General features: G+C 39.4%; 1 protein-coding gene and 1 pseudogene across 1 annotated transcript in view; one reads left to right on the top strand and one right to left on the bottom strand.

The window, feature by feature from the left end:
• Window positions 1-264: 264 nt before the first annotated feature.
• On the bottom strand, window positions 265-1,295 carry LOC101709685 (L-lactate dehydrogenase A chain pseudogene; annotated as a pseudogene).
• A 6,712-nt stretch (window positions 1,296-8,007) lies between these two features.
• Gns (glucosamine (N-acetyl)-6-sulfatase) overlaps window positions 8,008-13,399 on the top strand; it is a 28,652-nt gene continuing 23,260 nt past the window's right edge. The window contains exons 1-2 of the mRNA XM_004861114.4: window positions 8,008-8,392; window positions 12,395-12,454. Coding sequence (XP_004861171.1) covers window positions 8,198-8,392; window positions 12,395-12,454 — 255 coding nt within the window. The 5' untranslated portion in view covers window positions 8,008-8,197. The remainder of the gene's footprint in view (window positions 8,393-12,394; window positions 12,455-13,399) is intronic.

The following is a 13,399-nucleotide window of genomic DNA, read 5'->3' as shown; positions in this document are numbered from 1 at the left end:
GGCATCAGGACAGAACTGTGCGGTTTTGTGAACATATTCCTTTTTTTTTTTGTACCAGGGATCAAACTTGGATCCTTGCACTTGCGCAGCAAGCAGCGAAACCACTGAGCTAAATCCCTGGCCCACCACTTCTATTTCTAACTTGGGAAACTGATGTTTTTTTCCAGGCCATCTTAATACTACTGCTTCAACCACAGAGCAAATAAAAAGGACAACATGCACAACCTCCAACTAAATCCTCTTGCAGCCCAGACAGCAAAGTGGTACGACACTGAAAGACTTTAAAACTGCAGCTCTTTCTGGATTGCCCACAGGGTATCTGCACTCTTCTTCAGACGGGCCTCTTCCTCAGGAGTCAGGGTCACCTTCACAACATCTGAGATCCCATTTTGTCCCAAGACACAAGGAACACTAAGGAAGACATCATCCTTTATTCCATAGAGACCCTTAAGCATGGTAGAAATTGGATGCACTCTCCTGAGATTCTTCATTATACTTTCTGCCAAATCTGCCACAGACAGTCCGATGGCCCAGGATGTGTAGCCTTTGAGTTTGATCACTTCATAAGCACTGTCAACCACGTGTTTGTGAACCTCTTTCCAATGCTCCTTATCCCCATCAGTTCCTAACTCAGGGTGCAGATTCTTCAGGGAGACGCCAACAACATTCACTCCACTCCACACAGGCACACTGGAGTCTCCATGCTCCCCAAGGACCTATCCATGGCAGCTCAGGGGGTTAACCTCCAGCCTATCCCCCATCAGGTACCAGAACCGGGCTGAATCCAGATTGCAGCCACTGCCAATCACATGGTTTTTGGGAAAGCCACTTATCTTCCAAGCCACATAGGTCAAGATATCCACTGGATTGGAAACAACAAGCAACTTGCAGTTTGGGCTGTACTTTACAACATTAGGAATGATGAACTTAAAGATGTTCATATTACACTGGACCAAATTAAGACGGCTTTCTCCCTCTTGCTGACGTGCCCCAGCTGTGATAATAACCAGCTTGGAGTTTGCAGTTACATTATAGTCTTTGCTAGAGACAATCTTTGGTGTTCTAAGGAAAAGGCTGCCATGTTGGAGATCCATCATCTCTCCCTTCAATTTGTCTTCTATGACATCAACAAGAGCAAGTTCATCTGCCAAGTCCTTCATTAAGATACGGATGGCACAGGCCATGCCCACAGCACCAACCCCAGCAACTGTAATCTTATTCTGGGGGACCTGCTCTTCCTTAAGGAGATTCACAATCAGCTGATCTTTGAGGCTGTCCATCTTAGACTTCAAACCAAAAGGAACCGGGAGTGCAAGTTGGGCAGGCGTCGGGGCGCGTTGCTGTAAGGTCCGGACTGGTCAGCAGCATCTCAAGCACTCAGAGCAGCACCCCGAGGGGCCTTAAATGGAACCTCAAGGCTGACGTCAGGTAAAATATGTTTAAAGAAAAGCTTATTGTTTTAGTATCTTTGATGGCACTTTTTTCCTGCTTTCTTTGGGCTATTGGGGATTGAACCTAGGACCTTGCTCTGTCTAAGAAATTGCTCTACCACTGAACTACATCCCCAGGTCTTTTCCTGCTCTCTGAACAAAGGGCCTCCACACTTCTGTCTTACATTGATCCCACAGATTGTGTAGCCAGCCCTGTCTGTTACTCAGTGCTTTTCTGCTCCAGTCTCAGCTGACAGCTTTCATGCCACACAGTATAGGGGCTACAGCTGAGGTGTACAGGGTGTTTCATACAAAATCCAGTGTTCTACCAGATACAGTACTTCCTTCTCTATGGTGAGAAATGCAACCTTCAACAATTTGTTTTTATTTTGAAGGCAATATCCTGGCACACCTTAATAGTCCTAAAAACTTTAAGTACCAGGTCCTTTCAATAGGATCCATCCTCTACCCTCTAGAGCACATATATTTATCAAGGCTTCCAGCATGATAGTCACCGCTTGTTCACCCTGTCTAAACTGCATGAAGTCATCAATGTAATGGATAGATAAACACTCTGCAGGATTCCCAGATAATTTAGATCTTTTTGGACTATATCATGACATAAAATAATACATTGCTACATATAGGAGAGTTAATACTGAGGCAAACTGTGACTTTGTTGTCCATTCTATACAAATTTGCAATTATTCCTGAACCTTTTTCTTAATTGAATAGGGTAAAGATACATTTATCAAATCACTGGCTGCTTACAATTTCTTTCTTTCTTTTCTTTTTTTTTTTTTTCTGGAACAGGGGACCGAACTCGGGACCTTGCATTTTCGAGGCAGGCACGATGCCACTAAGCTAAAACCCTGGCCCTGGCTGCTTACAATTTAACTATTACCATATTTATCTCTAGCAAAGACACACCCAACAAGGCCAGTAAAATCAGGTAAAATCAAGACTAACACTTTGTTGAGCTTGTGATAGACTACAATCAATTTCCATGATCCTTTCTGCAGGGGCCAGGTTCGCTACTTAAATGGAGATATGATAGGGCTTACCATGATTTGACAAGTTTCTGTTAATCTTCCTAAACAGTTTTTGTTTCCTTTGATTTCCTCTACTGTTTTCCCCCTATTCCCTATTTCATTAATTTCGGCTCTAATCTTTTTAATTTCCTTCCTTCTGCTTGGTTCAGGTTTAGATTACTCTTTTTAGAGTAGGTTAATTCATATGAGATCATTCTTTTTTAATACCGTATAGGCATTTACAGCTATAAATTACTCCCTAAATTCTGTCAGCTACATTTCATAGCTTTAGCATGTTGTATTTTCTAATTTTCCTTTTGATTTCATCAACTCTTGGCCCGGGGGTGGGCGGTGGGGGGGGTTACCGGGGATCTAACTCTGGACCTTGTGCTTGTGAGGCAGGTGGCGGAACCACTGAGCTAAATCCCTGGCCCTCTTCAACTATCGGTCATCTAGGAGTGTGTTAATTCCAAATATGATGTTTTCCAAATTTCTTTGTTATTTATTTCTAATTTCATTTCATACTGGTCATAGGACATACTTTTGATTATTTCTATCCTTTTAAATGTATTGGAGTTTGTTTTAAGGTTTAGCATATGGTCTATCCTAAAGAATATTCAAGGGACTTGAGAGTATGTATCCTGCTATTGTTGGATGGAGTTGTCTGCTAAGCCTACTCTTTTTTATTTTTGTTTTTGGTGCTAAGGATCAAACCTAGGGCCTGGCACATGCTAAGCAAATGCTGTACCACCTAGGTATATCCTCATGTCCTGAGCCCCTACGTATACTTGTTTTATAATGTTCTTTACATTTTCTGTTTCTTTGTTGATCTACCTAAGTGTTCTATCTGTTATTGAAAGGTTGTATTGAAGTTCCCAACTACTATTGTTGAACTGCCCATTTTCCCTCCATTTTTGTCAGTTTCTAATTCATAAATTTTGATGCTTTGTTTGGTACATAACAACTATAATATTTTCCTGATGGATTGCCTTTTACAATAATAAAATATCCAGTTTTATCTCTAATAACTTTTTTTGTTTTAAAATCTATTTAGTCTGATATTGGTAGAACTACTTCAACTTTCTTGTGGTTATTTGCATGTATATTTTTTCTACCCTTGTACTTTCAATTTCTGTACCTTTAAAACTAATGTGTCTCCTATAGACAGAATATAATTAGATCTGTTTTTACTCACAGTTACAATCTCTATCATTTATTGGATTATTGATCCATTCACATTTAATATTATTATTGATATAGTATTTAATGTTATTATTCATATATACCTGCCATTTTACTTTTTTCTGTATAGCTCATGTTCATTCCTCTAATTTTTACTAATTTCTTTTGTGTTAAGTATTTTCTAATATAGTATTTTAATTTCTTTAATGTTTTTTCAATGTTTTCTGGGGATTTTTGAAGTTCTTGTCTTAGTGATTGCTCTAGATCTTACCATATCCAAATTAGCAGGAACAGCTTCAGATTTATACTAACTTAATTTCAGTGAGTTACAGAAATATTACTCCTATATATCTCTATTTCCTTACCCCTTTTATGGTATTGTTATACATGTTATATCTATAAATGTTATAGTACATTGTTATAATCATTACTTCCTGTAATTGTGTGTATTTTATGGCAGCTAAGAGAACAAGTATATATTTAGAGCTTGTATTATAACAATCTCTTAATTTATGATTTCTGATTTTTTTCACCAGTCCCCATGGATTTGAATTATCATCTACAGTAATTTTGAGCCCAATGCAAATCTGCATCAATCTCTTTTGCAAACCCATCAATCACTTTCGTGCTGTTAATGGCAAATATATTTCCATGTTGCAGCCCTAACAATACACTATATGCATATTATCTTACAAAACTGCTCAATCAATTAAAATACTAAGCAATAGCATTTATAGAGTCTTTTATAATTGCACAATTATATTTAACAGTGCTTTTTACTTTTTCTGGCTGGAACCACTTTCAGCCAAAGGACTTCTTGTAAGACAGTGCTGTTAGCCACAAATTTGGTTTATTTGAAAATGTCTATGGCCATACCACCCTGAATGTACCCAATCTCTTGGAAGCTAAGTAGAGTTGGGCCTCATTAGTACTTGGACTGAAGAATGATTTTAATTCACCTTCATTTTTTATAGATATTTTTATTGGGTATAGGATTCTTGGATGACAGTTTTTCTTTGAGCCCATTGAGTATGTTTATCCTACCTTCCGACCTCTACTATTTCCAATGAGAAATAATCTGTTGATTTCACTGGAGTTCCTTTGTAAGTGATAAGCCATAGTTCTCTTGAAGTTTCAAGGTGTTCTTTTTTGCCTTTCAGCATTTTTTATGACAACGTACCCATCTGTGGATCTCTTTGACTATTTCTCTTTTTTGTATATTGAACTATCTAGAACCTACAATATAATGTTGAATAGCAATGTTGAGGACAAACATCCTTGTTACTGGGTGAGAAAGATGGCATTTGGTCTTTCACCGTGAAGTAGGATGTTAGTTGTTCATGTCTTTGTTTATTCTTCATTCTGCATGGAATTCATTGAGTTTCTTGGGCATGAGATCAGTTTTCTCCAAATTTAAATTTCTTTTTCAGTTCTGGGATTGAATTCAAGGAGTGCTGAACTATATTGCCAGGTCTTTTTTTGCGGGGGGCAGGTAACAGGGATCGAACTCTGGACCTTGAGCTTTCGAGGCAGGTGGCGGAACCACTGAGCTAAATCCCCAGCCATCCCTACGTCTTTTAATTTTGAGATAGTATCTCACTAAGTTGCCCAGCATGGCCTCAAACTTGCAATTCTTATGTCTCAGCCTCCCAAGTAGCTGGGGATCATAGGTGTGTACCACCACACTTGGCTACACATATTTTAAATTATTGATTTAATAAAATTATTTCTTCCATAAAGAACTCTATGATTGGTAGACTACTTGATTATTGTCTTACAGGTTGCAGAGGCTGTGTTCATTTTATTTTCATATTTTTTCTCTTAGCTCTATTTGGAGAATTTTCTATTGCTGCACCTTCAAGTTGACTTATCCTCAACCTCAATATTCTCTAATCTGTTAATTTGTGCAGTAAATATTTTTCAGATATCAGTTCCATTTTGTTTTTGTTTTTGGTACTGGGGATCGAATTCGGGTCCTTTGGCTTGTGAGGCAGGTGGCAGAACCACTGAGCTAAATCCCTGGCCCATCAGTTCCATTTTTTAAAAAATATCTTCCACTTCTCATTAGGGTTATATTTTCCTTTAAATACTTGAACGTGGTATAATAGATACTTTAGCATCTGAATTGTTAATTTCTGCATCTCTATTATCCATTTGGTTATATTGATAAATTTTGCTCCTGGTTACCAGTCATGAATAAATTTCGTATTATCATGTATCTAAATTTTGTAGTCTTAAAGAGTGATGGGATTTGCTCTGGAAGGCAAGTTAAATTACTTGCAGATCAGCTTGATATTTACAAGATTGTATTTAAGCTCTGTTATTTTAATTGTCGAGTAGATAATGATAGTTTAGCCTTTCTACCAAAACATGACCTTTCCAGTTGCTTAACTGAGTGTACCTGTTCATCAAGGAGGACTCTCTCTGGTTGGTTGAATCTCAAACATCTTCAAACTCTGACCTTGCCTTATGGAGTATTGTCCTTTGAATGCATATCTCAGTGTTCAGAAGTTTCAAGAGAACATCTATGCAGATTTTTGAACTTTTACCTATATACCACCTTCCTCTTTGGTGCTCCCCGCTGTAACTTCCATCTGCCTCAGCCGTCTTCCACCTGGATCTCGGCTACCCCTCAATATCATCAGCAAGAACACTTTGTTCTGCCTGGATCCTCCTTCTTGCTCTCTGATTCAGAATGAGCCTTCAGACCAAAAACTGGGGCAACTATTTATTCCCTTTAAACACAGATGATAATCCTGTAATGACCATTGTCCCTGTATGAAAATATATATGTATTTTGCCCTGTTTTGTAGGTGTTTTAGTAGGAGGGTTAATCTGGCACTGTTATTCCATCATGGCCAGAGATGGTGGAGGTTATAAAGCTATTAAATGTTTAAGTGAAAGAGACTTATACCTCGAAGATCAAATGAGAAGCAGTGTTAATGCTATAATAAAAATTTCATGAGTTTTTCAACTGGTTTTTATCCATTTTTTTGCTTAAGCTCTTAGAAAAAAAATGTCAAAATGAAAACAACCTATTTACTAAAATAATTTATTTTAAAAAATTGAAAGGAGCTGGCCATGGTGGTGCACTCCTGCAAATCTCAGCACCCAAGAGGCTAAGGCAGGAGGACTGCCACCGTTGAAGGCCAGTCTGGGATACACAGTGAGTTCAAGGCCAGCCTGAACTACAAAGCGAGACCCTGTCTCGACACTCCTCCCACCCTCCACCAAAAAAAAAATTGTAAGGAGAAAATACATTCAAAAAGTGAAAAGTCAAATACATAAAAAAATACCAAGTGATATATACTCTATTCCGGATATGATGACCACGGATGAATTGGCAATTAGTGTGAGCTACTCTTGTCACAGGAAACCTTAATAGTAATTTGTATTTTCACTACTAGGGATTGAACTGAGGGCCTTCACACTGAACTATATCCCCAGCCCTTTTTATTTTTAAATTTGAGACAGAGTCTCACTAAATCACTACGTAGCCCAGGCTGGGCTCAAATTTGTGATCCTCCTACCTCAGCCTCAAAGAGTGTTGGGATGACAGGTGTGTGTCACCATGACAGGTTCTAATAGTAATTTTAAACTTTTTTTTTAGCGAAATGAAGACATTTGTCTGAGACTTTAACAAAGTAAAACAAGACTTGGGTCTCTCCACATACAGTTGAATAACATTTACAATCAGTCATATGTCAACATAGCTCTCATGGTAATAAGGACAAAGGGATGCCTGCTCTTTAACAATTTTGCAGAAGTCAAACTTAGCTCATTACCTTAATTTTGTGAGAGAAAAGGCTCAACTTGAAGTACCTGAAGTTGTTAACTACATCAATATTTCGCATTTGCAATATTTGTGTATTTTCAGTCTCAACTACTACATGGACTATTTTAAACGTATTTGTCAAATTGGAATTTTCCTTGAAAAGTCGAATGAAATAGTCTGTCCATTACAAAAGTTTTCAAGCCTTGAAACATAGGATCAACAAAAATTTAAGACTTCTGAAATATATTTTTGACAAGTCAAAATTAAAAATTGAAGGTTTATTTTCTTTGCATACTAAACTACGTAGTTATATATGCGAGGGAGGTTCCAAAAGTGCTTCCACAATTTGTATATGACAAGTACATTCCTCCTCTCATTTTCTTAATCGCTTAGTGTTTGCTGACTCCCTCCTGCTTTTCATCTTCTCTTTCTTCTAATTTAATCTCTCCAACAAGCGCTTAGAAACAGGTCCTACCGGAACGCCACCCTCTTGTCTTCGGCCCTTTCCGGCCGGCCGCTGCCCTGTGTTTCCCGCTGGGCTGCTCCCTGAGCGGCCCCGCCCGATGCCCCACCCACTGTCAGTCACGTGACGGTGCGACGTGCCCCCGCCCTCGTGCCTCGGGCTCACGTGATCGTGATCGCCCGGGGACTGAGGTCTGACCCCAGCGCCGGGCCTTCTCGGCGCAGTCTTTTCACAAGGCAGCTCTTCGGGCTCTGACCCTTCGGTCACCGGCGGGTCTCTTCACCCTCTCCGGGTTATCCCCGGAGCATTGTCAGCCATGCGGCTTCTCCCTGTGGCTTCAGGTGGGCCCGGGCGGGACAGTCTCCGCCTCCTGCCCGCCTGTAGCCCAGCGCCGCTGCTGCTTCTGCTGTTGAGCGGTTGCCTGGGGGCTCCTGGGCTGGCCGCAGGCTCTCGGAGGCCCAATGTGGTGCTGCTCCTTACCGACGACCAGGACGAAGTGCTCGGCGGCATGGTAACTCTTCTCTTTCTGCCCCGCCCCTCCACCTCCCTGGCCGCCTCGAAGGCTTCTGGCTTGTTGTTTCCCGATTTCCCCGCTCTCTCCTTTCCTCCCCCGGCTGCCTTGACCCTTGGTGGGTTTGGTTTTCCCTGCTGCTCAAGGCCCTTTATGCTGGTTTGATGGGCCCAGGACTCTGTTTCGTTTTCTGGGATGATTCAGGCACTGCACTGTTCTTCTTAGTCTGGACTTTACGGCTTGCAAAATTTTTGTTCACATCCTGAGATAAACATGTGGACGCCAGTTAAACTGTGTTAAACCAATGGGGAGCAGGTCCTGGAAAGAGCACGCAAGCCTTAATTGCTTTTCTTTAGGAGTAGAAGATCAGAGGCCAAGTTCAGCCCCTTTTATAAAGGACCTAGGCCACTTCTGCATTTGTGGCTGTGTGTATAATGCCTGTGCCTGGTATCAGTGTAAGTGCTGAAATGAACTAATGTGGTAGGTAAGCTGTCGAACTATTCGTTCGGAGTTTTGTTGTTGTTGTTTTTGCCTGACAATCAAAATTCAGTTAGCCTAATTAAGTGCTTGGCTGAAGAATCAAATACTGTCAGCAGTCCATGGGTGTTGTCATGTGACTTTATTCTTTCCCATGAGTTCATTTTGCTCCAGATACCTTAAAGTTCTGAAATTTATGACCTTTGGAACATTTACCCCCAACTCCCTTGCAGAGGCTGGAAAGGGGTTTGCCCAGCACACAGAAGCAGTTAACTCATTCCTTAAGACAAAACCTTGACTGGTCATCTGATCCTGGATCCAGCCTGTTCCTCATCTTTCTAAAAACAGTGCTTCAGTTCTCTTTTCTTTTAGTGGAATGCTGAACTATGAAAACTATCGAGGCAAGAAGTTCCTAGTCTTTCCTGTGGGGTAACACCTTAGCTCAATATCTTTCAAACTGCTGGTCTCAATTTTGTGAAATCAGTTTTATGAGTGACTACCAGCATTTTTGCTTTTCTTGGGATTGGAATAAAATGAAAATCTTATGTGTGTCAGAGAGAGAGAGAGAGAGAGAGACAGGCATGAAGTAAGATATACAGTGGACCCTTGCCTTAAGAACTCCATCACTTTGGTTCCTGAGGACTGGTGGCATCTCAAATTGGTTGTAAGTCAGTACAGCTGAGATCTGGATGTTTCCCTGGATGCATGCTATAGATAACAAGGAGCAGATGATTCTTCCATTAACCTAATTAACCCAAATTGTCAGGACTGTTGTAACTTGAGGGTCCACTCTATGTCATTTCTTCACTTATGTGGAGAGGGTTCTCTGAACTAAAAGATTACAAATTGTTGCTGTAGTTGGCAAAGTCAGCAGTAGTCAGCCTCCAGACTAAGGTCAATAAAATATAGCCCTCATACGGTTTTGATTTAAGGTGAAATTTTTCAGTCATCATCTTTGATAGTCTTTTATGTAGCTGCATCATCTTTAATACTTCACTGTATTTGTTTCAAGTATCATCTGTGGGAATTTGCTCTTAGTATTTTTCCCGGGGAATTATTTTTTTTCTTGATTATAAACATAATTATGCAGTGGACACACTGTTCACAGAACCAAAAGTTACCTTTTTAAAAATCATTCGAGGAAGAAATGACATTTGGTCAAAACCTCAAACAAAGGAAAAGGCCCTGATGAAATATAAGAAAAGAGTAAATATGTCCTTGCTTAAAGCAAGATGACTTCCATCATTAAAAGTTAGCCTTAGAATTACAACAGTTGTAAAACCTCAGAGCAGGTGTTCATGGGGCCAGGAAAGTAAATGACTGAAGGATTTCATGGAAGGAATTTTGCTTGAGATTGTAAAGTTTTCTCATGCAAGATTGTAAAATTGGCTGTTTAATGGCCTTCATGTATCCAGCCACACTGTCCATTCAGGCTAGCATGGACCCATACATTTTCAGTAGTGCAGTTTCTTGCTTAGGACTTGTTTGATTAAGCACAGATTATGGTTTACATATGTACTACTCTCAGCAATGAATATCAACTTCTTTCTTAGACTAAAATCAAAATTCCTCTGCAGCCTTGCATCATCATTTGGCTCCATCCCTTCTTCTTTTGGGACTTCCTCTACCATGCTGGCTTTATCTCTGCTTCTCATGGTGCCTCGCCTTCCTCTGGCAGCCTCTGCTTGTTTTCACTTGGCCTAGAAGCATCCTCTTCCAGATCTTGGCACAGCTGACTCCTCATCTTGGGACTCCGAGCAGCAGATTTCTCTCCTGAAAGAGGTCTTTCCTGCTCGCCGACCCACCTAAAGTACTTCTTTCTTCCCACCAAGTGCAGTCACTTCATCTTGGCTCATTCTCTTCTTAGTACTTATCACTACCTGAAATGATTGTTTCTTTATCTGTTAATTGTTTACATGTTGATCAGACAATTTGGTGATTAAGTCTCAGTCAACTAATGTGGGCCTTTTGCTGACTTATAGCTCACATTCTCATTTTCTCTCCCAGTGCCTTAGTAGTAACTTCGATTTTTCATCAAGCCAGTCTTGTATTTAACCCACTGTTGTTTTCCTAAGGATAGCATCTAGTGATGTTTTGAGGAAACCTGGTAACATTGCTTCTGAAAACTGGCACAGGTTTTCTGCAGCTCTAGCACTTTCTGTGATCCCATTAAAGAAAGGTCTTGTGAAATTATCAAAGCTTGTCTTGGTAAATTAGAATTCTTGTCTTTTCGAGTTTGTAGGTTTTCTATTAATATAAAAGAATGGGAGAATGTCATTTATATGTTGTTGAAAATGAGACTCTTATTTATGTAGTGATTTATTTGGACTTTCAGTTTTTATTTTTTTATTTATTTTTTGTTTTTGTTTTTGGTACTGGGGATAGAACTCGGGTCCTTGCGCTTGTGAGGCAGGCGGTGAAATTACTGAGCTAAATAAATCCCTGGCCCAGGACTGTCAGTTTTTAAATATGTTTTGAAATAATTCTTTAAACTGTTCAATATGTCTTAGATTTCAAAGATATTTGTGAATCATGATCTGCCTTACAATGAAATGAGCCTCTACAACGGTAGTTCCTGCTGTTAGGAATGTGAATAAAAATTATTAGTTGCTATGCAAGCGCAAGGACCCGAGCTTGATCCCGGGTACCAAAAAAAAAAAAAAAAAAAATTAGTGTTCCTATTTGTATTTAAATACCCTTGTCCTCTAGGATGAAGTTAATTGTTCTCTGTATTTGTCAGAATTTTACACTTTGAACAAAAACTGAAAAGCAAGGATGTAAACAAAGTAATTTCTGACCAGCCTCCATCCTGACAGAATTCCATGTACTGCTGCCTGCCACCTGGTTCAGGTGCTTACACTGAGGCAGTGAACTGTCTGATGCAGGGCACGGAGAGCTGGTAGTCAGAGAGTGTGTGTCTGGGCTCCACACTGAGTATGAGATTTGAGGCAGCCTCTGAGTCTCAAGGCCTTGTCTGGCTTTCAGAATCTAAGTGTGATCTTACTTCTTAAAGGTTGGAAGGCTCCTCTCATATTATATTTCATATTTTTTGACTTCTTCTAAAGGTGAATTCATGAAGATAGGTGTGCCATATCTACCTTGAAAGGGGGCTGGTGACATGAGGAAAGGGCACCAAAATTTCATGACATTGAAATCAGCATTGCTGGTAGTACTGTCGTCACTTGCGAACTTCCGTCCCAGCTTGCATAATGAGTCTCTGCACTTTTTTGGGGTGGGTAGGGGTACTGGGGATTGAACTCAGGACCTTGTGCTTGTGAGGCAGGCACCAGAACCACTGAGCTAAATCCCCGGCCCACGTCTCTGCACTTTTGCATAGAATACAACTGACTAAACAAATCTGTTTGATTCATCTTCAGAATCATACCACTCTCTTGGCTAATTTCTTAGTGTCAGTAGAGCTATTTGGGAGTAAAAGTTGAGTAACATATAACAAAGCATAATTTTGGTCTGTGTGTTTTAATTTATTGGAAGAAATTACTTAATGGATGTTTACTTCTTTTACAGACACCATTAAAGAAAACCAAGGCTCTTATTGGAGAGATGGGGATGACTTTCTCCAGTGCCGTAAGTTTTGAAACAAATCTTGTTTGATTTTGTGTTTATATCCTAAGAAACACATTGTTTTGGGAATCTGGTGTAATCTATGTAGGGGCTTTTTTTAGTTAAATATCTGATCTGAAGGAGGGGTTTAATATGCTATAAATTCTCTTAATTGAAATATTACTTCCTGTCAGTTGAAGATTAATTGCAAGTATTTTCTAATCCAGTCTGTGCTACAACTCAAAATTAGAGAATTTTATTTAGAACCTCATTGAGGTTTGAAAATAGATTGTAAGAGTCAAGTAATATTTATGTTATGTAACTTATTCTGTGGTAAAAGCTCATTTATCTCCAATAGCCAACCCTGACAAAGGTAATAACAAAATAAAATACTAGTGATTCAAATTCAAGAACTGTACGTATTACCCAGTAAATGGTAGTCTAGGAAAGGAAGGGTTGCTTAATAACAAAAAATCCACCCAGTAGTAATGCAGTGTTATACCAAAGAGCACAGATTCTCGAGCCAAATTCCCTAGTTTTGAGTACTTCTCTGTGCCTGTTTCCAGCTCTGTGACCTTGGGTAAATTACTTAACCTTTCTGGCTCTTGGTTTTCTCATTTGTAAATGGAGTTACCAGAATCTATATCAAGGTTATTGTAGTTAAATGAGTTGATACATGTAAAAGATAACATCAGAACTGGACTTCAAATAAGTACTACATGATTTTGGGTTATTATATTGCCTACCAATGTGATATCTGTAGTTGAAAGAAGAAAAATTAGATATTCATCTCAATAGGTAATTGAAAGTCCTCTGAAATTTTAGCATCCCTTCCTAATAACTTTTAAACTGATTAATATTTTAAACAAATAGTACACCTTATACTTAAAAGTGAAAGACTTAGGGCATTGTTGTTAGGGATGAGACAGAGGCATTATGTTTTTTATTTAATGTTCACTGTTTAGTCAT

The sequence above is a fragment of the Heterocephalus glaber genome, unplaced genomic scaffold, assembly GCF_053883595.1.
Source record: "Heterocephalus glaber isolate CG9 unplaced genomic scaffold, H.glaber_assembly_v1.0 deba00001569, whole genome shotgun sequence".
In the NCBI taxonomy this organism is placed as follows: Eukaryota; Metazoa; Chordata; class Mammalia; order Rodentia; family Bathyergidae; genus Heterocephalus; species Heterocephalus glaber.
The sequence above is the reverse complement of the archived record's forward strand: the minus strand, read 5'-3'. Positions and strand labels throughout refer to the sequence as shown.